Here is a 26,329-nt window from a genome sequence, read left to right as displayed (position 1 = left end):
TGCAAAACTTGTGTGGAAAGTTACTATATAAAAGAAAGATGGCTAGTTACACAGCAACACCAGCTCTTGCCAGCAATCTTAAAAATCACCCCGGCTTTACAATGGGCTAGCAGCTGCACTTTGCAACACTTTCTGTAACTGAGAAATAGTGGAAATAGTAGGTAAGGGCAAAGCAGGATGACAAGGTGCAGTAATTAAGGCCTTGCTTACTCATGCAGTTTAAGGTCTTGAGACCACCATGGTCTCTCTTAATCCACATGGATGTGGGTTTACAGCGAAGTCACGGCAATTCCAGTGCCTCCTTTTGCCTTCATTTTCTTTCTCCTCATTCTAAGCATGAAGAGCAAAACCAAAAATCATCAAGACAACTTAGGATCTGCATCTTGCCTTCCTCTTAGATTTCTACTACTTTCTGAAAGCAAAAAAAAAAATGGAAATGGAAGCACCTCACCACCACATTTCACAGCTGCTGGCATCTGGGGCCTGGAACAACAGCTGTTATTGCTAAAGTCTGAGCAGTGATTTCATCAGATGATATAAAGGTCTTCTTCTTTCCCCCCTCTACCCTCAAGGTGAGTATGTGTAATTTTTGAGTTATAAGACATACATATAAAAATACTTAGAACCTCAGATCTTGTATGTACATCATATATGTGACAAATATATATGTCCTACATAAGCATACACTGTCTTTTCACATACAGAAGAAACAAGCAAGTAGGCAATCTGTGAAAACCATGTTTTACCTACAGATGGGTATGGTTTCCATGAACTGGTGAGATAATCAGTTTTATAAAGAAACATATCCAAGAAGGCGACATCTTCCACAAAGCCTATATAAGATACTTCTACAATTCAACAACTGGTTGCTTATGAGGTGATAAAGAAAACTATGTCCACAGAGGAGAATGAAATGTGAATATGCAGAGGCATAGATTGCAATTAAAAAAGCCAGGAGAGTAGTTAGAGATAGATAAGACAGATCTTAAAGTGAATATTCAATTTCCATCTATTGCCACATAATATTTGATCATTAACTTCAGGAAGCAGTGAATATTGAACTGATCTGTCTTGTGAACTACTGATGCTAGAAATTACTGTACTTCTTTTTTTCTCCTCAGATGGTAGTTCTAAAACTTTTCAAGTTTTGATAAACACTCCTGAATGGACTGCCTACAAGATGCTATTAACATGCTAAGAACTTTGGGAAAGAAAGCATCAACAGAGTCAAAGGAATAGGATATAGAATCAATACACAGCTAAAAATGCTATAAGTTAAAAAATAAAAAGAAAAAAATCCATAAACTTAGTACAGGCACGGATGTGTACTGCTGAGGAAAGGAAGAGACCACCTGATGCTATACAGTTGCCTTCCACTGTTCAGTGTAGCTGCAGCTGTACAACTTCAACCCATCACTACAGCAATTTGAATTTTGTAATACTGTTCTTTTTTCTGTGCTTCTGAAAATTATGAAAAAAAAAAATCTATGTACTTCTTTCCAAATGCCAGCATCTTTACCATTGCATTGCATATAAAATTTTTAAAAATGAATTGACAATTGAGAGTTAGAAACATTTTCTTTGCATCAAAACCAAACTGCTTGGGCAAGTCATTTGATTCTGCTTCCACTTTCTATTCTTTGTCAAACTTGTTTCTCTGTACGAACGGTTTGATACCAAAGTACCTGTTCAAGAGACGAATGACATTGGAGAAATTATCTCACCTAGAGATTCACACATTTGTTATGACTCCAATGTAGTTACTAATAGCCAAAGTAATTTAAAAAGTCATATCTTATTATCTTGATCTACATTCTAGCATACGTTGGTATTTTTAAGAGTAAAATCATGTTTAAAGAATAGTCAAAATCCAACAGCATACAAATTTTAAATTAATAGGTACACAAATTACTTGAATTTTTGACCTGTCAAGAGTTCAAGATTACTTTCAACACTTCTGTGTTACTTCAGGTACATCTTTCTATAATTCCTACTCCCTAGCAGCTATTGAAAAAAAGAGAAAATAAGATTTTTTTCTTTCAGATGCTACATAGCAATGAAAATCATTCTTTATACAATAAAAAGTGAAGTAGTATTTCTACACCAATCACTTTGAAATGCTAGTCTGTGGGTTCTCTCCTCTTTCACTTGAATTTCAGAGGAAGGACACAGACAAGGCCCATTGCTAGAAAATGTCCCATATCCTACCAAGCAAGAGGAAACAAAGTAAGATGTTTGCTTCAGGACTGTGCATTCTGCACTTTCAAGAAAAAGAAAATCCCCTGCGGGTAGTGCATCAATTTTTTATAGTTTTCTGATGAACTAGTGATACACTGGTATGAAACATCAGCAAAAATCCCACCCATTGATGTGCTTCCTCTTACATGTCGCAGCTGTCACATGATGGTTTCATCCTCATCTCCCAATGCTTATTTCTGATACTTTCTGATATTTTGTTTGCAAAACAAAAAGAAAGGATAAAGAAAAACAAACAGGAGTACTAGATTGGAAAAGGCAACAAACTTTTGAAAGTAGTATTTTATGTAACAATGTTTGCTACTCAACTTTCTGTACTGTTTCCAGTAGGCACTGCTGAAATGGCCTGAGCACTTAGGCATGCAGTTGCCCCATCTGAGGTGATAGAGCTGCTTCAACATGATAAATTCCTTCAAAGGCAAGTATAAACAACCTTAGATTCATATACACTGTAACTTGTTATAAGTAACGAATGATTTAGATGGAACACATTTAGCACTGTCTCACAACGAACATTTATTACAAACATACCACAACAGCTGAAGCGGTGGCAGATAGCACACCATCAATCAGAGCAGGCCACCAAAACAAATTGTGCCTCATAAACTACTTTAATATGTCACAGAGCTTCCAAATATACATCACTGATCCATTTGTTACAAAGCCTTGGCTACTTTTTCACTGACAAGTCAATGACATTTGGTATTTTCATTTATGTGCGATATCACAATGAATCTAAGGACTCTATTCACCCAAAATTAGGTTGCTGCAAGCGCTGGCCTTTAGTGCTTCTCAGGCTGACACAACTGGCACACATGGATCTTGATAATGATGCTTGTCTACAAAGATCCATTTGCCAATGTACTTTGTCTATATACTTTAGCAGCATGTTGCTAACTATTTCAAGTACACAAGCTGCAGTTCCCTCTGTACCCATGCAAAATTTATGGCCCGTACTGATAAGGGAAGGCAGCAGCACAGTAGCAGTTTTAAAAGGCATATGTTGCATGCTGGAGAACAGGTTTTTCAACTAATTCTGAAGGAGAGATTGAGGAAGGTGCTTCTACTTATTCTCTTTCAATATGAGCAGAAATGCTTATAAAATAGTTCTGCAACAAAACAGCAAAAAATTTAACTCTTTATATATTTGGTCTGACATATATTTCTCCCCAGTACACACTGAATACTCTGCAAACACTCTGCAAACTGCTGTTGTACCAGGAAAACGCACTGACATGGAATGCATCAAATCCAACACAACTGTAAGAGATGCGTATCAGCAGGCACTGGCACAGGCTGTGGTAGATGACGATTCAGCATACAAAGTCAGTACCAGTGCTCTTGTGCAACAAATATATATTACAAACAACTTCCAAACCAGATGTTTTTCTACAAATTCTCGTTTTGCACTCTAAGCACAATTCTTCTCAATTTCCTTACCGGCTGTTTCTCCTGAAATGAGCCTTGCAACGGAAATTTTAAGGAAGTTTGGATTTTCATCAGATTTTTTCAGTCCTGCCTGACCCATTCAGTTTTAAATATCAAATACTACCATTTAAGACAAGACTTAAAGCTTCTGCATTTCTCTTTAAGCTCTGTACTAAAGTATAGCTGATAACCAAAAGAAGTTTATTTTCCATGTTGAGGGTTAATCAAACACAGTACAATCCACCTAACAAGAACACCTCATCCTCCAGCTTGATGCCCTCTAGCAGTACAAATGATGCAGAAATCACAAACTACATTTAAGAAAAATGTCTGAAAACTGCAAAACCATCTGGGAACATATATGGATTTCAACCCATTGTTAAGAAACTGGAGTCAGAAAAAGGTTGGGCTGAGGGGAGATTAAGAAATTAGAGTCTTTTTGTTGCAAAAATCCATAATAAATTTCGTAGGCATTTCATAGGTGGACATCTCTCCTTGTTCCTCAAACAGGAGTGAAAAGTACACAGTCCATGTAAAGTTGAACATAAACAGTCTTAAAGGATTTTCCAACTGCATTCCGCAAATTCAGGACACTGGGATAATGAGCTGATTTCTCCCCAGTACACACTGAATACTCTGCAAACACTCTGCAAACTGCTGTTGTACCAGGAAAACGCACTGACATGGAATGCATCAAATCCAACACAACTGTAAGAGATGCGTATCAGCAGGCACTGGCACAGGCTGTGGTAGATGACAATTCAGCATACAAAGTCAGTACCAGTGCTCTTGTGCAACAAATATATATTACAAACAACTTCCAAACCAGATGTTTTTCTACAAATTCTCGTTTTGCACTCTAAGCACAATTCTTCTCAATTTCCTTACCAGCTGTTTCTCCTGAAATGAGCCTTGCAACGGAAATTTTAAGGAAGTTTGGATTTTCATCAGATTTTTTCAGTCCTGCCTGACCCATTCAGTTTTAAATATCAAATACTACCATTTAAGCACTATGATGTGTCATTGATCTGTGTGTTAAACATCCATTGAAATCAATGGCATGTTCAGTGCAAAAATCAGCGGTAGGATATAATTCTAAATAAGTATTCCACACAGAAAACTCTGCAATGCTATCTTGATTTCAGTCTTTTATACGTGGCTACTCAAGATGGAATATTTATTAATATAATACTAGTACAAAGAAGACAAGCAAACTGATAAAATTAATGGCAAGTGCAGTGGCATTGGGAGTGTGAATAGTGTAATTAATTAATCAAAACACTTCTAACACTTTTAGAAGATATTATAGGAATAAATAAAAAAGACAAGCCATTACGATTTTCCTAAGTATGTGGTAATAGTTCTGTATCCTAGATTTATGCCAAAGCCACCACCAAAGTAATAAGTAGCTGACATCTATTATGACGACTGAATAATTCTGTATCATATTGAGATCCAAAAAAACACTCATCTACAATATGACAAGCCATCATGAAAATTTTAGGTTGTAAAGCCTTAAGGGATTATAGACGGACAAACAGACAAAGGGTCTGTCTGTCCGGATTTTGTTTCGAAGTCATTGCCATCTATGTGGACATTTACTGAATGCATCCCTGGTGGGTAGCCCTTGCAATTCTGCTTTAACAGTAGGTTTCATGATCAATTCAGAGCTGAGCTGTAAAACAATCAGCAGAGAAAGAGAGAGCATACAGCCCTGGTTCAAAAGGAACATAATATGTCATGACTTAATAGTGTTTGATTTCTCCCTTGTGTTTTTTAAGGCTAGAGAGTTGACCTCCTTCTTCCCTGGGTGCTTGACTGTTGACATCTCAATGTTCGTTCTTGATTAACCAAACCTCATCCTCCACTTTATTCCTTAAACTAGGTTTTTCAAAGAGTGCTATTGTTTCTTAGGAAAAAAAAAAAAAAAAAAGAAGACAGAATTGGACAAGACAGCTACATAGAACATTTAGTGAGATAGGGGGCTAAAATCCCACACCAGGGTTGCCAGCTGTGATAATGATGCATAATTTAATTGAAACTACACTGTGATCCTCAAAAGGACTTCAGACCTCTTCCCATGTTTATGTATTATTCAGGCTAATGGCAACCCTGAAATAGAAAAAGCTTCTTATCTCTTAAAACTTTTATTGCAGTGAGTTCAAAATCCACAAAGCTGAGTGCTGGTCTGTGTGCTTTAATCTAAAGTGAAAAGATGCCGTTTTCAGCCTGTTTTAGCGTCACTGTCTTGGCAAAAAGGCAGATGTGATTGGATGCCTTAGAAACAAGGGATGCAATGGCATGCATGAGAAGTTTGGAGTTTTGAGTTATTTTTGAACTTTAAATGTCTTATCTCTGTCTAGCCATTATTTGTTTTCACTTTTTTCAAAGCAAGTTCATAGAAAAAATATAAATCCTATTAGACGAGACAAAAATCTATATCAATCAATACAAATGGCAACTCCTTTGCATTTTGAGCAAGTTAACTGGCAGTTCTTGCTGGACCTTTAACACTATTATAAAAGTGCTATCTACAGGGTTTTTGTAAACTAACAGGATGATTTACTAAAGGATGACAAGCTGCTTATTAGCAGTTGTGTGGATTGGTGCAAATTCATCCTGCAAACCGAGCAGCGAAAAGGACCAATCTTCAAGCAGGTAATCAGTCTATGCACTATCTACATGTGCAGAGGAATGAATCAGAAATGTTCGTAGGAAGCTTTTCGCTTCCAGACACTGTTCATACCATAATGCAAAATTAGAACCCAACATAACATTATACACATGCATGCACCCATATAAACATAATTTAAAGATAATAAAACAACATAAGCCCAAATCACCATGTCTGTCAAAGAAGGTGGTCACAGAATGTCAGTAGAGGTTTCTTCAAATTATTTTTCTTTCTAAACGCATAGCAAAATTTCACTCTTTTCACCCTGTGTTGACTGCCTACAGCTTTTCTGGTGAACGATGAATGATATAGATCATCTTGTGATCTTTCCCAATACACAAAGACAATGTAAGTGCCATGAAACATATCAGTCACTGCTGTATTTCTCCTGAATAGATTATGAACAGATACATTTAGAACTAGCAACTGCCCTTACCATGAATCAAAAATGTGTACTGCTAAACTGATTTAGGGCCTCAAACCACATTATCTGTAAAATGAAATTACCATGTTCATTGTTTGGAAAGAGAATTGAAAAGACCAATACAGATCAAGCAAATTTGCATGCATAATACATTATATTATTCTGTGTTCTCAATGCATCTCACTTTCTCTACATGAACTGTACTTTTTTAGAGCACATGGCAAGCTTTTGTAATGTTGCTTTTGTTTAAACTAGGCTTTAAGCAAGTTTATGAAGTAGCTATAAACACCAGAGAATACATAAAAGACAATGCATCGTTTGTAATTTGAAAGGTACAAAACCCCACTTCTGTGTTCTTTTCAGATTAAAGAGCAATAAAATACCATCAAAGGGCAGCAGAAAGGAAATTAGCCAAAATTCAGAGCCATACTTTCCAAAGAATATAAGTTAAACAAAGCATGATGCCAGGAACATAAATGTGTCTACACATTCCTCATGGTCTGCAATATTGTACCTGTCTCTATAGGAGTAAGTCTAGGTAATGTCTCTTCATAGTAGTATTTTTTTTATTTAAATATGATGAAAAGGCTATTAAAGCTGATGGAAATAAATCAAGAATTCTATGATAAATAACCTCTGTAGATAACCATTTTTAAAAGGTCTTTTAAAAATTAGAAGACTACCGAGAAGCAGAACAAATTGTGAACTGAACATGAAGATCAAAGAAGGAGAAGATGAAAGACAGCATAGCCAACACGCCACTGGTGCCTAGGAAGTGTTCCGAAGACAACTCAGGGAGTAAAATTCTATTAATCTGGATTTTTAAATATAACCTATGCTGGGCTGCTGTAGAAAGAGTAAAGCAAGACCATGTTAAACAGAGAATTTCTCCTCTTCAAAATAATAAAACCTATGCATATGCAAATTATTAACAACAACAAAAAAAAAAAAGGAAGTAGAGGTTCTATGTAAATATTATCTGAGAGACTTCTTTTCTCAGAGTGCAAAGAACAGTGGCTCTGCCTTGATATACTGTGGAGTGTCTGCCCTCACACATTGTGCCATGAGGCTCCACCAGCAACTTAAGGGAAGTTACCTTCATAACTTGACTGCGAATCTGTTCTTCAACTCCCATAACACTCTTTTACTTTAAAACAGACAATTCAACAGCATTAATGAATTAATTGAGGTTGATTTCTTTATTTCTCCTCTTATTTTTCTTTTGCTGTTCTTCAACATTTGGAAGTTGAAGAAGTTTCCAACTCAAAAACAACAACAAAAAAGGAAACAAAATTTCTGCAAAGCACAGAGTCTCTTCATTTTTTCCACAGCGACTACCAACAGCAAAAACATTAATCACATTTCAAGACTGTCACATTTTGAAAGCAGAAACCAAAAAGTCTGGCAGTAGAGAAAATAAAAATTGAAAACATGAACACTGACTGTTGTCCAGATTTTTAATTAACTCTTTACCCTTCACCATGCTCTATAATCTTAAATTATTTTAAGTATGCATTAGTTCTTTTTTGATTTAATATGTATTACTAATATGTTTTATTATATCTTTGAAATGACTTTACACATAAACTGAAACTATTATGAAATTCTTGACACCAGAATAGACAGTAACTCATTAAAACATGTTTGTTCTTAGTGTATCAACCCTTAACAAGTCTATGGATAATCAAACGGATGATAACAATAGCTCATTTAGATCCATTGCTGAATGATGGACAGCAAATAAGGACTGCAGACAATTGTCAAGCTTTACCAGAGTCACCAGCACTATAAAACCACCTTAACTAGAGTTAACTTCTCTACATCTGTAGGAACTGCATCAGTGTCACAATTTTCCCCCTATCTTCATCAGCCTCAGGACTTTCCCATGTTCTCATTTTCAGATCAGTCTTTCCCCAGCTGCCTAGATCTGTTGTTAGGAAAGTATTACCTGGTGAGAACTGTCATGATTCATTATCAAATAGATGATATTACAGCTAATACTCAAAGTAGATTCTCCTCTCATTTAAAGTGGCATAATTCTATAAATCTCAATGGCATTATGCCTGCCTATAACAAGTGCAAGACAGATGATGAGAACACCAACACATACTACAACACAGCAGTTCTTCTCAAGCAAGTACAAGAAATAAGACACAGTCTTACATTTGAAGAAGAGTTAACCAGGGGCATTCTCCAAGGGCTTCTGTGTAGCATGCTAATTTTTAAATCAGAAGCAGTAGATTTGGTATATCAACTGCTTTCCAGAACGAAGGCTGAATGTAGTTACTGAAGAACAGGCTATCCCTGCATCTTTTAAGGGTATAAAGGAAACGCAGAACAGTACCTGTAGTTTCTCAAAGTAAGTACTAATTACACCAAGTATAACAATGGCATGCAAATTTCCAACATGTCAGCAAGATTTTAAAATATAATTGAAGGATGCTTTTTTTAAAACCTCAACCTAAAACTTGTTTATTGTCTTTATTTGGATGTGTCTGACATGGGCTTTCACTCATCCACTTTTGCAATACCTTTTCCTAATACTTTTAAGGACCCTTTACTGTAGAAGAAATTTAGTGACATGCTTAAATTGCCTGAAAGCTGACTCTCAGATTTTCTGTAAGTGAGCAGACTAAATTCCTTTAAGCTCTCTAAAAAGTATTTTCTCCAGTTTTCAGAATAATTTTGTGGCTTTTTCTCTTTTCCTCCAATTTTTCTATATCAAATATTGCACACTCTTCCATTTCATCTCTCGATAAGGCAGAATGAAAGGAGCAAACAATTTGCTCCTTTATTCCTATTTACGGAGCTAAGGAACCTTTTTGTCTGTTTTCCACTGTCAGTACCTTGAACCTATAGCTGGGTTAAACTACCAAGCCAGAGGCAACAATCTCAGGTAACATGGTAAATCTCTAATTTTCTCTCTCTAAACTTTCAAAACTGACAAAATAAACTTTTAAAGAACACAAAAAGTCTAGCCATCAGAAAGTTAATTGTTAACTAAAATGACATGAGGTGTTAACATGAGCAATGTCATTTGTCCTTATCCAGCATCATGCATGGGAAAGACAGTGAAGAATAAGAGTTTGCTGCTCATCTACACCACTGTCAACATGCCTGAGCTTGGAGTCACAGCAGGAATTGTAGCAGTAAGTCCCATCACAAATTACACCAGCACAGAAATTGCACACATGCCCATGCCTGAAAGCAAACGGGGAGGCTGCAAGGACAGTTGTTATTTAGAGATCACCAGAGCCCAGACGAAAGAGAAGCTATACACTTACTCATATAAAAACGTTTTTTTTGAAGGCTGAGAATCCTTATCTCTGGAGACAGCTTCTGCTGAATCATCAGCATGTCTGGAAACAAAAATGGATTTTGCCTCTCTCTTGTTTTTTCAGTTACTTCATTTAAGTTTCCTTATGCAAGGAAACACAATAATAAAAAACACAAGTTTTGAGGGACAACCTTAGAAAAAAGAAATTTTTTTTTATGTTTCTGAATTACTGTGGTTCACGTCTCTGTGCAGTTCACATATGCAACGATGTATTTGTTTTATTATTCAGCTACAGTAAGAGGATGAATTTTCAAAAGTAGTAGGATGAAATTAGTGGTAGGATGAGAGCTAACATGATACAATTTAGCCAAGAACAAGATTTTATGATTCAGATATAAATGACTGAAAAAGTAATTTCTATTGGAAGTGTTGTCATTATTGAAAAACAGCTCTAAAACATCAAAAGCTTTACATTGTTGGCAATTTGAGTATCATTTACCAAAGCTAAATCATCTGTAAAAAACATCACATATCCCACTTCCCAATTTTTAATGTAATAAACAGAGAAGTTTTCATGAAGGTATTCAGTAATGGTAATGTATTCCAAGTACTCTTAAGATCATGCTTTCAAGTTAAAAAATCAATAGTGTTTAACTGATGAACATAATTGTCTTTCAAAACTGCTAGAAATACAAAGCAAAAATAATTTTTTGTCAGACACTCTGGATGTGTTTAAGCTTGTTCATCATTTGGAGTCTCTGATCTGTGCTCTTTCAACACTAACATGAGTTTGTTTTATTTGCGGACCTAAGTAAGAGGGTTTGCTTGTGCTTGCTAGATTTCTAATGTCAGTGGTACTTTATGGTGGTTCCAAAATCTGTTTTAAGAGAAATAAATGCAAATAACCAAAGGAAAGAGACGTGTATATGTGGGGGAAGGGTGGGAGGTGAACTGTATTTAAATATTCCTTCTGTTCTATAACTATTTGATCAACATACTTTTTAATATGATAGCAAACATTTCAAGCAAGGCTACAAGTACAGGATGTGGACATAGGATTCAAAGTAAGGTGCCACTTTATTAAATCCTTTTTTTTTCTTTTTCTTCTGGATAACCCAGAGCTGCAGGCTGAAGTTATGCAGCTTGAAGTGGCCTAAATCAAGCCATGATCAGAACCTCTTGTCTTGTGACCATAGCCCTCTTGTGTGCTAGGTGCCCCTATGACCTGAAAGTGTGCAAATTAAGGGATTCCATCAGCTAAAGAACACTGTCCTCTCTTTTATATAGCTAATTGCTAGCTGGAGCAGCTCCTTGAGTAGGGGTCCCAGAAGACGTGCACAAGCACTGGTGGAGGTGGTGGTGGAGGAAGACCTTGCAGCCAGGACCGGCTGAGGTTGAAGACAACCATGGAAATGTGGCTCAGGCTGATCTCATCTGCCAAAGAATGGCAGTTGCGTCTTAATAATGGCTGGAAACACTCTTCTAATTTCCAGCCTGCATTTATTTCTAACTGGGTTTTTTAATTTGTTTTGGTTTTTTGTTTTTTTTTTGGAGCAACACAGTCTGCTCTTAAACAGATGTTATATCTTCCCCACATTTACTCCCTCGTGACTGGAATAACGCCACCATTTTCCCTCCCACCTGGGAAAGAAACTCTCACAAACTTAGTTTTCTGTTGCCCTTGTCTTTGCCTTCTCTGCCTGTATGAGTTTGAATACACACTACCAGGCTTCTGTGTGGCATTGCAGATGTCTTCAATGAGATTAAAAAATAGACAAGCAAAGTACATACATTCCAAGAAAATACATATGGGAAGTTTCACCCATCAACAGAGTCCTGAATTCAGACTTCACACTGAAGAAGGTGATATAAAATACAGTGCAAAAAATTGCTTGTTATTGTGGGATAGGACCTAAATCTAGACTTTAAAGAAAACAGAAGACTGAACAAAAATCATTTAATTTCACAGTCACTCAGTATCCAAATAAATATTTTTTTTCCCTTTCAAGTATATTCAAAGCAAAACTATTAGAACATCTTAAGTACATTGAGTCACATATTGTGTGTAGTCACACACTTTAAATACTTGCAGGCAGACTAAAACTGCAGATCCATATTTAGAGTCGTCAGTTTCTAAAGTTAGGTTTTCAAATCCTTATCTATGCACAAGCCACTTCTTCAGATTATCAATCTTCCTCTGAAGTTATGAAAAACTGTGAATTATCATTACCACTCAAAATCAGGTTGCTTCTATGAAATGTGGGGAAATAATTTTAGGACCCTGAGCTTGAAATTTTTGACCAGCATTTTATAAGCTTTTTCAGTGTAGAAGTATATAACAGCATGATAAATGTCTCATGATCTAGGAAATACTGTTAATCGTACAACATGATAATGTATTCACAGAAAGAATTCATGCACTTTAGCCTTGAAATTCTATAAAATAAATTACTTAAATTATGTAACTGGCAAACTATGTAAAGTGTTACCCTCAAAATCACATAAACTACACAGTCAATCATATCAGCCCAACTGACTGTGCTTTCCAAGTGCTACAACTCAACCACCACATCAAAAGCTCCACTTCATCACATCCAACCAGATCTTCCATGCTTCGTGATAACTCACACTAATACCCAGGCTATCTGGGTCCATGTAAATGCCTCACATCAACTTCCCTCCCTTCAAAGGTCCCAGATTCCCTTCCTTTATGCTCAACACCCTGCAGCCATGAGGCAATGAAAACAAGTTCCTCCTAGTAAAAAAAAAAAAAAAAAAGCTTTTTGAGTCTCCCCACTGGGGAAGTGAATAGTATTGTTGAGTGGCTGCCAAGAAGACATCTAAATGTCTATAGCAATTCACAGTGCTCTTGATGTGTGGGCTTTTGTGACTGTGTAGAGAGTCTTCCTTACAAATGCAGAAAATCTCAAGGCCCTTTTTTCACCAAACTCAGTGTGTATGCACCCAGAAGTAGTTCTGCATGCAAATGTCCGTGTGCCTGAGATGTCTGGGTGTCCAGAACTTACCAGCCACCTAGTATCAGTACAGTAACATACCTCTAACTCTAATACTCTAAAAATTACTCTAATAATCTAATACCTCACCTCTAAATTTGGAAGGTCTGAGAGGTGGCTGCTTTCAGTACAGAAGGAAATTTATAGAAATTTTCTCTTCTGAGCTAATCTTTGAATTATGTTTCTAAAAATGTTTGAACTAGAGTTGATGAATTACATACATTCTATATAACACATGTGCTGATCAATCTGTAGGGAGACCAAATCTCATGCACACAGCTTTGTATCACCCTTACCAGTAACATCTAGCCAGTGACATTCAAAATTTCTCCTGCTAGTACCTTTTGCCATAAAAATTATTAAACTGCCATAGAACTGAAGCTGGAACTGAAATACAAGGCTGGATTCACTTGCATAATAAACTTTGATTTAGTCATTAAAGAGATTATTGCTTCACTTTCATGTAGACAGAAAGGACAGGCATCACCTTCATCTACTTCTGTGGGGTGTTGCACTGTGGTTGCATATTATTTTTATTTCTCCAATTTGATCTTAAGTAAATCCCATCACACTTTTAGTTCTGAAAACAGGAATTCTTCTGATAAAGCACAAGGGAGACATGAGTAAACAACCCTTTGGGGAAAAGGCATACTTAATTTGCATTTCCCAACCCCAGGTCTGGTCCTTTCCTTCTAAAGCCTTTTAGTCTGTGACTCCTGTCCCTGACCCTGGTAGCCTTTTCTCCCCCCAGGAGGTGTCGCTGGCACTATTGGCATATTTTTCTCAGATGCTGAGACCGTCTATGATCCCTCACTGAGGTTCATCGCACTCTTGAGGACCACTCCACAGCAGCTCAGCTTGCAGCCTTTCAGCTGGGGTGGGTGCTGACTCATCAGGTGCTCCATGTGCTGTTACAGAGGCGACCAAATAAAGGGTCAGGCTCTTCAAAGGTATCTGACAGCCCAGGAGGGCACAGCTACCCCCACAGACCAAAGGGGTTGGCTTGCCCTTGTCAGTTCCTCACCAAGGCCGAGGTCCCAGCAGCAACAAGCCCTTCACAAACAACCCGTACAACCATGTTCCCTGGTCCTACTCACACTGGCTGGCCTTTGGTGCTTTTCCAGTGTGACACACAACACACACACACAGTGGACATTTGGCATAACCAGAAAATCTGTGAATAGGGATCACTACCCGGGTTCTCCTTGGTCAGGAATTGCTATTATTACGCTATTAGCATGAGTCAAGTGCTGGGAAGTTTCCCAAGCATGACACAAATGGGCAGCATACTTCCCAGTCTCCCAGTTCTCCTAGATGCTTCTGGACAGAAACAAAAGCATGTCCACGTGCATATGGATGGATATACTCAAAACTTACTTCCACCCCTGTCATGATATATGACAGAGCGAAAACACAGTGGAAACAAACTCAGGAGGGGATAGGCATTAGCAACGCTTGAAATCTGCTTTACGATTTAAGGTATACTCAAAAGAGTACTTAATCTTCTTTTCCCAGTTTTTTGTTCTCCTTATTATAAATCCTTCTTAAAAACTTGAACCATGGTATGTTATTTTGGCTAAAACAGAAAAAGAAAATCCAGTTGATTTGTACTTCTAGGTTCTGCTTTTTGACTCCAGTTTGTCTTGCTTATTAGTTTATAAATCCTAGTTTAAGTCACATGTAGAGACTGCATTCCAATGAATTAGTCTGAAAGGTATTCTTGAGTGAAGACTGAAAAACATCTAGAAAATAAAATGGTATCTTTACAGTTCTTGAGGCCCATATATGAGAGTAATTTTGCTCCATGACATCTGACAGGGCAACTAAATCAGGAGGTTTTAGAGTAAATTCCAAGTAGAAAAATAGAAGTGAATACAGTTGTTTTTCTTATAAATAATATAGAGGACTACACAGCAAGACCACAGAAAATGTCTTCTCAGAGCTTGTATCTCCAGCAATGAAGTTTTTTTTAATTATACCAAAAGAATTTCCAGGTTCATTAGCCTGCACTTAGACTGGTCACGATCAGGGCCTATACAAACACAGCACTTTCCAAAGATGCCTGTACCTCACAGCACTGTTTAAATAAAATGTAGTGTAGGAAAGCTTTAGAGGATGGTCTAAATCAGCTTTTGCTGTCCACCATGGAAACCAGCTTCAGGAAACCTGTACTCCAAATCATACCATGCATTTCCAGATGTGTGCATCCGGCATCACTTTTCCCCTCTGAAAAATACTGCTAGAAGTTAGTATAGAGGTGTTTGGCTCTCCTGAACATCTTAAAACCAAAACCAAACGAAAATAATAATAATTTTAAAAAAATCTTTGTTTTCATTTTGGGACACGTTTTCCAGTGTGCTTCAGCGGAGAAGTTTGCATGCCAAAATTTCACCAAGTGACACCACAAATTCCATGAGTACACCAACAAAAAGAACTCAAATCATTATATATAAGCAAAAGCTGATCCTTAATCTTTAATGGAAAGGGAAGTGCATATATATTTTGGAGGTCAGAAACACTCAGACTACATGACATTACAACATAGATTCTGACAAATCCTGAACTTGAAGCTTTCACCGGAAAGCATACATCATATCTTCAAGTGACACAACTCTCACAATAACATCTATGTATGAAAACACTACTGTACAGTAGGTATGCCTGGGGTTTTGGATGATTCAGGAGCTGTGAGTAAACAAGACAAATTGCTTCTTAGTTGTCTTGAAACAGGTACCTTCCTTATGTTTTTTTTCAGCTGCAAAGAACATTTCTAAGAAAAGCAGAACACCATACAATGGTATTATTTTCTACAGTGATATTCAGGGATTATTTTTTACCCATGATAAAAATTCTTCACTTCTCTTTGCCTCTATTGAAGAGTAGGTAAGAGACTAAAACAATACACTCCTCATTGACCAAATTTAATTGAAAACGGGAGAAAGTGAAAAAAAATTAAGAGCATTTTTTTAAATCCCAGGAACTTGACAGTGACATATATTCCTAACTTACATGTGTCTGAGAAGAGGTCATGCTGCCCAGAGTAAATAACAGCTTATAATTTGTAATGAGGATACCTAGCAGCAGCACTGTGAGATACATGTGATAATGTGATTTACAGGACCAGGAAATAATTTTAAGATATACTGTGCCGCATTAACAGTCCAGGTTAAGTGTGTGCAGAAACTTTTCCCTGGAAGGTACAGTAAGTGGAAGATTTGTGATCTCTTTAAATGCAACAAAAGGAAACACAGACGAGGGAGGAAGGAGGAGCCTCCTGCTGAGATGTTGTGATAAATTATTAAAACTTCTTTTTAATGTTGATGCTAGTCTTTAACCTCAGATCACAATACTGACAGCACAGAAAAACTGAAAGTGCTATTAAAGCTGTGATAAACACACCATGCTGTGGCAACACTTGTAAGGAAAAAAAAAAAAAAGAGAGAGAGAAAAAAAATCCCGGGGTACCTTCAATCAGCATCATCAAGAAGCAACCACATAGAAAATATCAAGCTATCTACAGTCCACAGTTCTGCAGTCCAAATATTTATGAAACACCATGTATGCCCAACAAGCTATTTGATTATGAGACCTCGATAACCCATGTTTTCCATAAACAAATGTCATGCAAGGAAGCAAAACAAAGTGAACTTTATGAAAAGGCACGTTTAGTGAACTGTTCACAGCACATACAGGGTAAATCTTCTCAGCAGTTTTTAACAGAAGAGGAAAATGGATTGCTGCCTTCAAAAATCATAAGTGTTTTCTCAACACAGCACTTTTTTCAATAAAGTTAATGCAATTTATCTTTATTAACACATCAACACTGACATAGCCAGTCAGCCAATTAGTGCTGCTGGCAGTGCGTTTCACAACGTTCATGTACTCTAAAAAAATGTCTGTCTAGTCATTTTTACCACATACACTAACAATTCTGCACTCAAAATAGGCTGCTTGCTTTCTCTCTTCCTTCTTTTTTTCCAATACTAAAACCCCCTATGAAGGGGGTACTATCTCTTGCAATAAAGCCACAAGAGTCCCAGAGTCTCCATAATGGAAAGAATAATCTCAATTCTCACAGTCAAAAAACCCACAGGTTTCTAAATGGCATGCATTTATTTGTATAAAGGCCTTAAATGTTATTCCGCTAATGATGCAGTGCAAAACAAAATTCCTGCAAGGAATATATGCCTTACAGAGCCAGTCAAGCAAACTAACAAGAAAGCAAATTAAACTCCATGCTCTCTTTTCAGCATCCTACTGCAAGCCCACATGACAACCTGAAATCCAAGTCACTCAAAAGAGCATAGGTATTCTCCTTAGATCACCTTTAATACAGCTTTTTAGAATCTTACCCAAACAGCCATTACAAAACTTTTTCTTTCCACTTACCCCCCTTCCAGTGTTTGCCTTTGGTCCTGCTAAGCTTGCTGAGGGTTGGTCCAGAGAAGAGCAACATCAAAATAAAAAGAAGTTCAAGCATAGTGATTTTCCCCTGTTTCACTGATGATAACATTTCCACAAGTTATTTTCCAAAAAAAAGGAAAAAAAAAATCTTACATCTTCTCCCTCACTTTCTGTTTGCTTAAGGAGGAGTGATTAATCATTGAAAAATCAGAGCAAGGAGTAGCTTTGCTCCCCTTAGATGCTGAAGTAATATCTCAATGATGTAGCCCTGAGGAAAGGCACATTTCTCACTGATCCGGTTTCTCCCACACAACATGCAGCCAGCACCGCTGTTACTACAGTAGCTATAAAATAATTTCTGCTCCTCACTTTGGTTTCTGTGGGAATATATTCCTCAGCTTGCAGCGTGAGCTTGATTGAAAATGATAAAAACAGTAATGCTTGTGTCCAGCAGAAAAGAGAAAAGATGTCAGGATTGTGAAAAAAAGATGAGAAGCAGTTGTACTGACAGCTTTAAGCCTGACTGTCTGATCCTAATAGCCGTGCAACCAACCAAATTGCTCTTTTAAGAGTAATAAGGCTTCAGTAAAAGCTGGTGTCACTGCCACTTGGGTAAGTAGTGCAGGGCTTGAAAATCACCAAGGAACCTGCTAGAGATAACGACTGCCACGGTCCCAGCTCCAAACGCAGAGGGCTGAGCAGAATACAGTATGCACAGAGAGCATTTAATCTCTATTGTGTGGAGGAGATTTCCTGCTTTACAGTGTGCAACTGCTCAGGACTTTTGACTGCATTTTATTAAAGCTTTAGTTCATAATATAAACTAAAATGCAAGCTTCAACACACTAACTACTTAAAGCATTTCTCAAGTAATTAATGCATAAGGAAAAAAAAAATTCAAGCTTTTTTTTTTTTTTTTCTTTTTAAAGTAGCAAACAGGAAGAACAAATCCTTGGCATTAGCAGTAATCTTTTCACTGCTCAGAGTAGCTTTGCATTTTATATTTTCACACTGTCTATCCTTAGGATCTCCTAAATCTAGGAGGTGGGGGTAGAGAGTAGAGAGAGAGTGAAAGAGAAAGGGGAGGTTCAAAAGTACAGGTATTTTCAAAATAATAGATTGCAGTCACGATATTTCATTTTGTAGTTGTTAGCACCACAGAAATAATATAGTTACCTATGTCTCCAAATGTCCATTTTTAACAATGTTGAAGCTGGATCAGTAAACACAAGACTTCCTGCATAAAATTTTGGATTTTCACAAAGGTTGCTCGGAGAAAGATTCATGACATTCAGACTGCTCAAACAGTCTTGAGATGCCCAGCTCTTACTTGAGTATGCCCAGTAGCTTAAATTCATCTGCAGTTTGGCATTTAGTTGTTTCCGTATAAGAAGTCAGTACTCAAATCAATGAGCCACAAGCCTTGTGTTGTAGATTTATATAAATAAAAAAATCAATGCCCTTAGAACGACAAAGCAACGATGGTCACAAATTCCCTGAAGTTATCACATTTCAAGAAGAGACATGATGCCCTTTTCATTGCAACATTAAGAAGATTACATTAATAAATCTGAAGCTTTGCTTATTCGTCTGATTAAAGAATGATATTTTGACTGATGGAGACAATCATGAATATCTAATATATGTACAGAGTTTTTTAAATAAACAGCATGTAACATCACAAACATCACAAATATTGAGACTCTACCACCACTACATCCACTATGAAAGATATTTTATATTCTTTTTAAATTCTAAAACATATTTATGGGCTAGTTAGAAGATGCAACATTTGCATTTAGACAGAAAACAAATGCATGCTGATGTACAGCAGTTTTTCATCCCTCTGTGCATTAATTTTTAAAAGTTATAAGGCATTTTACCAGATGCTGTGTCTGATGTATCAAGGCTGATGTTTATGGCTTTTAGTTGCCAAAAATTAGGTCACTATCTATCATGTAGAGTCACTAAGCTACAGCTTCTTATGTTAAATTTCTCCATCAAACCATTCTTAATCGCCAGTCTCATTGCTAATAATTAAAACACTATTTCTTCTATTTCTCTTCCAACTGTTACTGAAATGAAGCAAACCCTTGTGTTCATTTTGACTGCCTCTGTAACACTCCTCTGAAACTAGCACCATACTGCCATGCTGAAGCATCAAAAAAATTACGAGTTTCCATTGCTAGGATTCAAAAATTTTATGTCCAGACAATAAAACAACCTAAAACTAAAACAACCACCACTATAACACTCAGGTACCACTGTGCAAATTCACTAACCTAAGAGTTTTGAATCAGAAAGGAAACACCTTCAGTGTCCATAACATGTGACAACATCAGGCGTGCTTCAGAAATCCTGACGGGATTATTCTCTTGGCAATCTCTGTGGCCTTATGTCACTTCTGCCTCCTGTTTCCTTTCTTCTCTGCCTTACTTTCGAATTTTATCATCCCCTGAAAGTTTGCCACCCCTTTCTATGTAAGAAGTCAGCTGCTGTGGGGAAACTTGTTTCCAATGGTGGCAGGCATCCTTAAAAATACCTCCCTGGTTCCTATACCACAGAAGAATTTGACTTCTTCAGCCTGGACACCTTGTATATTTAGCATTAATGAAAATAGCAGCTATTGCAAGATATGATGAGTTTCTGTCAGCTTTGTGACAGCTCTTACACGTGCCTGCAGCAGCCTCAGCAGGACCAGATACAGCTCGATGTGGTACTCAACCAGGTACTCAAGTGATGTGGCAGGAGAAGGGAAGGACCATCCGATAAAAGCACAAAAGGGAAACCATCACAAATGCTGGTTGTGGGCTTGTTTGGTTCAGTTTAATACCTGAAGAACCCAGTCTTCCACTTTGCTGATTGTTTTCTGGGTTGTATTGCAAAAGGTAAGTTATTAAATCCCCTTTGTATATGTTAAGGCTGAGAGGGCAGACCTTCAGGGAAACAGAAAAGGTGTTGTCACTCCTTATGAAATTTAGTGGGTTTTTTAATGTCCTCATTTCTAGGTCCATAAGAATTTCTATTTTCCAGAGTTGAAATGCCTCTAGAGAAAAAGATATAGATTCAAGAAAGATTATACAAATGTTATAGGTTGAAACATCAAAAAGACAAATAAAAGAAAACCAACATTTATTTTTCCTTCAAGTATCATGATTTTTTGAGTCAATATCATGTTTTAGAGATGTAAAAGAACTCATTTGTAATTCTATTTCATGTTTTAAATGTGCAATAGTGGAAACAGAAAAGTAAGCAGCGTCTTCTACCTTTATGTCTGCTATTATTACATGAACCACTCCTGTGAGAGCTAGAAGAGGCAAACCAATCCAAATACAACTAAATGTCCCTGACATCCACCCAGTCCTTGCCAAGATCTCTTACACCCTCCAAGGCACTTCATGATAGCTCACACCTGTTGTAAGTATGAGACTATTTAATACTTTCTGAGCACTGAAAAACTCATATATTAAGACAGATGAAATGCTTATCTTGTATAGGATCACATCTTCAGTAGTGGTCAGCCTTGGATGCTTATGGGAGAAGTACAAGATGGATAAGAAAGTATTAGTAGGCCTTAACAGTTGCCCAGTCTGCCAGCCTCTGCTTGTGAAAGTCTTTGAGACTTCATAATTAGAGACTCTATCACAGCTATCAAGTTTGATTAGAGTGTGACAGATCTATCTTTCCTGACTTTGTCTAGTTCTTTTTTTGATTGATTTATACTTTCCTCCACCCTCACAGTCCCTGACAATGAGTTCTACAGGTTTAACTGTTTGTAGCCTGAAAAACATACTTCCTCCTGTTTGTTTGTTAAGTTTACTTGACATTTTATTGAGATAATTTTGATTTTCCATCACGGAAAAAAATATTCCTTTTCACCTTTGCTTATCTTGTGGTGTTCTAACATATCCTCCCCTCCATACAATTTATTCCAGTAAGAAAAGTCCTGCCCTAGTCTTCTCTCAGACCAAAGATGTCCCATACTGACAAATGTCCTTGCTCTCTTCATCTTAAGTATATCCAGTTCTAATTTAATGCTTATGAGATGAAGCCAAAAGAAAAGCCTACAGAATTCAAGATGAATTATCAGTTGCATATTCTTTCTCTCATTCTGCTCATGAAGCCAAAGGGCAGCAGCTTCCATTAAGCTGGAGTTATGTTTATGAAAGCCTACAACATTAGTGGAACCAGAGGTTCTTTTTAATTAACAGAATTTTAAGTTGTTTACTTACTTAGTGGAAGCATACATCAGCAACCTAAATAACTAACCACCAGTGAGATACTAAAAAAATATATATGTCCAAGTTAGTTTAATCTACAGTTATTGTACCCAGTTATTCAATCACCCTTCCTTTCCATATTTTCCTTCTTTTTACCAACTGCTATCTGGCACAAAGGACTACTGATATAAGTGCTTGGTTAAAAACCTCAAGCTTGAATAAATAGCAACAATATCTTAACGGAAGCTTAAATATCAGAGCCCTTGAGCAACACGCTCTTTTAAGAGCGGTATCTTGGAGTGGTCTGCTGCTTGCAGACTACCACAGAGAGAGAGACAGAAGCCTCAGCTGCTTATTTGCTGACATGCTCTCTGGCCCTCTGTATTTGCCATCCAGATCCTGTTTTTCTATGGTGAAGATTAGAGACTTTCACAAGATCCTTCAAGTAACTGGAAGTAACATTTGGATCAAACACAGCATTCAGTAGCACAGATATTTTTCATGTTCGTATTTCCTGGCACTTTTTAATTGTAGTGTTGTCTTAATATTTGGAGAAGCTCAGGAAGAATAGGCTTTCATCCTTCCCATTTGAGAATGCCAGAAAATCAAAATAAAAAATTAAACAGATTACAGAAAAAGATAGAAATTGTTGTTTAGAGAGTCATGACTAAGATGAGAAGGAATGGAAACAGAAGCTAAAATGCCCACCCCCTCCCCCAAGAAGTTGCAAATATTTTATCTTGTCCTGCCTCTGTCCTCTTCTCCCAAAGATGCCATATAGCCAACATTTGTTAGTGTGGAAATGCCCATGACTAAATTAACCATGCAAAAGGAATCTAATCAACACTAAACACTACAAAATGGAAATATCACATCCTGTATTGCAGGCATGAAGAAAATTTTTTCACTGTCTACATCACCATATACAGAGGCCCAAGTTGCCCCAAGCCATAATTAATTCAGTTCTTTTTAGGCATGAAAATTGTTTTGATTTTAAATACTTTCAGCTTAGGGGATTCTAAATATCTGTGGAAACCTCCTGGGGATTTCTTTTAGCCACAGACACCAAAAGGAACAGTATTTTTGGATACTTGTAATACAGTATATTGCCAAATAAATACATAGTCTTCTTAAATCAATAATCTATTTGAAAATCCTTCCATTTCATGTGAGTTCCAATGATTAAGAAACCACTGGTTTCCATTGTGCAACCTGCACTTCCATTGCGCAACCTGCACTTCCATTGCAGGTATTCTGAAAAAACATTTATATTTCTTCTTCACAAATATAGTGGAGTAAGATGAAGTTCTGACAATCACTGCATTCCAGACCCCAAATACTACATACATTTTGGCTTCCACTGGTAAATGAGACCCACAAAAGTTTCTTTATCAATGACAAAGATAGGAGATTGAATGCACTCTTGGTAAGTTTGCAGATGACCCCAAGTTGAGTAGGAGTGTTGATCTGCTGGAGGGTGGAAAGGTCATACAGAGGGATCTGGACCTGCTCGATTGTTGGGCTGAGGCCAATTGTGTGAGGTTCAACAAGGCCAAATGCCGGGTCACAACAACCCCAGGCAGCACTACAGGCTTCAGGAAGAGTGGCTGGAAAGTTATTTGGTAGAAAAGAACCTGGGGGTGTTGATCAACAGCCAGCTGGATATGAGCCAGCAGTGTGCCCAGGTGGCCAAGAAGGCCAAGAGCATCCTAGCTTGTATCAGAAATAGTGTGGCCAGCAGGACCACAGAACTTATTTTCTTCCTGTGCTCAGCACTGGTGAGGCCCCCACCTTGAATCCTGTTTTCAATTTTGGGCACTTCACTACAGGAAAGATAATCTGCTGGAGAGAGTTCAGAGGAGGGTGATGAAGCTGGTGAGGGGTCTGGAGCACAAGTCTGATGAGAAGCAGCTGAGGTAGCTGGGGCTGTTTAGCCTGGAGAAAAGAAGGCTGACGGGAGACCTTATCGCTGTCTACAGCTACCTGAAAGGAGGTTGTAGCACGGAGGGTGTTGGTCTCTTCTCCCAAGAAGCAAGTGATAGGATGAGAGGAAATGGCCTCAAGTTGTGGCAGGGAACATTCAGATTAGATATTAGGAAAAATTTCTTCACAGAAAGTGTTGTCAGGCATTGGAACAGGCTGCCCAGGGAAGTGGTTGAGTCACCTTACTTGGAGGTGTTTAAAAGATGTGTAGATGTGGCTCTTAGGGACACAGTTTAGTGGTGAACTTGGCAGTGTTAGGTCACCAGTTGGATTTTACAATCTTAAAGGTCTTTTCCAGCATAAATAATTATATCAATATATGATTTGTTGAAATATTTGGTAAACAATATCAGAAAACAAACTTTTCATTTTTTCAATATTAAAAAAAATAATAATTTGAATAATTTTATCCATTACATTACATGCAAAGATTCTAAACTCTTTCAGCACTGATAATATGCTATAATGTTACTTTGAAATGTACTTTCTAAACAGCATCTATCTAATAGTTTTATTGATGTCTATATGTAACTTGTTATGAATGCAGTTAAACAGTAATATGTTAAAATATATATAATGTTACAATATGTAATATATATTATGTATTTAACAATAACACTAATTGTTAAAAATACATGTGTTGTTTCTGAAGAAGCAGCTTAGGTACAAAAAATACTATATGAAGTCATAAATCACAAGATGAGGTAAAAAAACTAACGAGATTTCACTGTGTTTTCTAGCACACAGTGGAAATATATTTCTGTGCTTTTGACGAGGGAGAAAGAAAAAAAAGGTAAACAATTCTGGCCTTATTTATCTCTTTTCTAGTATGGAAAAAAATGTAACATATTTGCTACCTTACTGTATTCTATTTTGTTCTACTTTCTATTCAGAAACAGAACATTTATCTAAAAACACAACTATGAAATTATCTGGAAAAATTGGTGCATACTACCTATCTAATAGGAGAGGGGGGAAACAAGAAAATAAAATAATTGAGGGCAAAGCAACTTGTTGCTAAAAAAGATACCGGGATATATTGTCAAAAAGTGTAAGTAGAGCGATAGCTATACTTTGAAAATACTTGAACTATCATACTAACATTTATTTTTTTCATGTGATCCTATTTCTAATGACTATGAAGAGGAGAGAGCTGAGCTGAAAAGTACCAGTTCATTCGTACAAGTATCATAACCCACCTACTGAGACTTAAAGGCTTTGATTTGTCAATAAACAAATTTTGGTTATAGCTCACAGGAAAAAATAAGTCAGACTCATATTTCATTTTAAAATACACCTTTACATATGAGACTGTCAAAGCATTTCATGTGTTTCCCAGTTTTTTGGTCTTCCTTGTGATTATTTTAGACCTATTCACTTTAAATTTTACTCTGAACAACTTTGAAGCCACAAAGTACTGAGCTGTTCTTCTCTTCCTGCTTTCAATTAATTTTTGAAGTGCTTTGGCACTGCCATGTCCACTAGCCCTATTAGGAAGAATTGACTAACATCAGTCGATCAGGTATCTCTGGATGCGATCTATAGAAACTGAAAATGGAAAAGATAAGCTAAATCATAGACTGTTTAGCATCTGCATATAATAAATATGCTGGAAGAAGACAAGTCTTGTTGGAAAATTGAATTAGATAGGACCTGGAATTTCAGATCAAGAAGGACCAAGATGTAGCAGATCTCATTCAGGAAATACTGCTGCTGACAAGAGATACATCTGCTTTCTCTGAACAAATATTGATCTGGCAGGTTTTATGTTTAGGATGCCTCCAGTGTTGCTGAAGGTGTCACGTTTCAGGTGACTTGCAACAATGAAACCCTGACTAATTGCAGTTATTAAATATATTAGCTTGTTTTCCCTTTTACATGGTATTGAAGTTTCCCTGAGGACACATTCCAGACAAAAGATATAGCAGTGAGTCTACACTTCTGCCTTTGACTTCTGAAGTGCTCAAGCAAAGAATCTCATTTGCCAACCAGGATTCCAGATAAAAATCAAAAGTAACAGCAATTACCTGACAAGAGTGTAAAGTGACAGTATGAAAGCCATGCCAAAATGCCACACTGCTCCTACACCTGCAGCTGTAAATACAGAAGTAATTTTTCTGCAGAGCCTGAGATTTGCAGTGCACTGCAAAAAAAAGGAAGGAGATTTGGTGGGCTTGGTTGGATTGTTTGCTCTATCACATTCAAGTTCAAAACATCTACATGGTAGAAAGAAAAATGGCAAATGTACCACACCTTTTTCCATCCTTCATTAAATTTTCTGAACATAAAACCAAACCAGAGAATTTCTTTTACACTAGGGATCCATGATTGTCTTTCTCAGGCAAAAGATATTGTATGATCATCATTCATCCGAACTACCGGGACAAACACATTTATGTTTTCAAACTATTTTTGTTTATAATAGTGCAAAACAAATTTCTGATTAAGAATATGTTCAATTTCTCCATTCGTTCTTTTTCTATTTTTACTACAGATATTGAGAAATATATTTGTCTCTATTGTTTAAAATAAGGGCAAAAAGCCTTTTTCTTACAGTGTTCTGCAGTAAAATATTTACAATATAATATTCATAGGCTATATCTCGTTTAGACAAGGTTCTTAGGGACACGGTTTAGTGCTAGAACAAGA

The 26,329-nt window shown here is 37.0% G+C and overlaps 1 protein-coding gene across 16 annotated transcripts in view; it reads right to left on the bottom strand.

The window, feature by feature from the left end:
* The window catches only part of ROBO2 (roundabout guidance receptor 2), a 1,092,721-nt gene that overhangs the window by 894,033 nt on the left and 172,359 nt on the right, over positions 1-26,329 (bottom strand). The window contains exon 1 of one of the 16 annotated variants that reach the window (XM_065064263.1): positions 17,463-18,105. The exons of the other annotated variants lie outside the window; for them this stretch is intronic. Coding sequence (XP_064920335.1) covers positions 17,463-17,586 — 124 coding nt within the window. The 5' untranslated portion in view covers positions 17,587-18,105. Of the gene's footprint in view, positions 1-17,462; positions 18,106-26,329 lie in introns of those variants that run through there. 16 annotated transcript variants of the gene reach the window in all.

Source organism: Columba livia, chromosome 1, assembly GCF_036013475.1.
Source record: "Columba livia isolate bColLiv1 breed racing homer chromosome 1, bColLiv1.pat.W.v2, whole genome shotgun sequence".
In the NCBI taxonomy this organism is placed as follows: domain Eukaryota; kingdom Metazoa; phylum Chordata; class Aves; order Columbiformes; family Columbidae; genus Columba; species Columba livia.
This window is presented reverse-complemented; position numbering and strand designations above follow the sequence as displayed.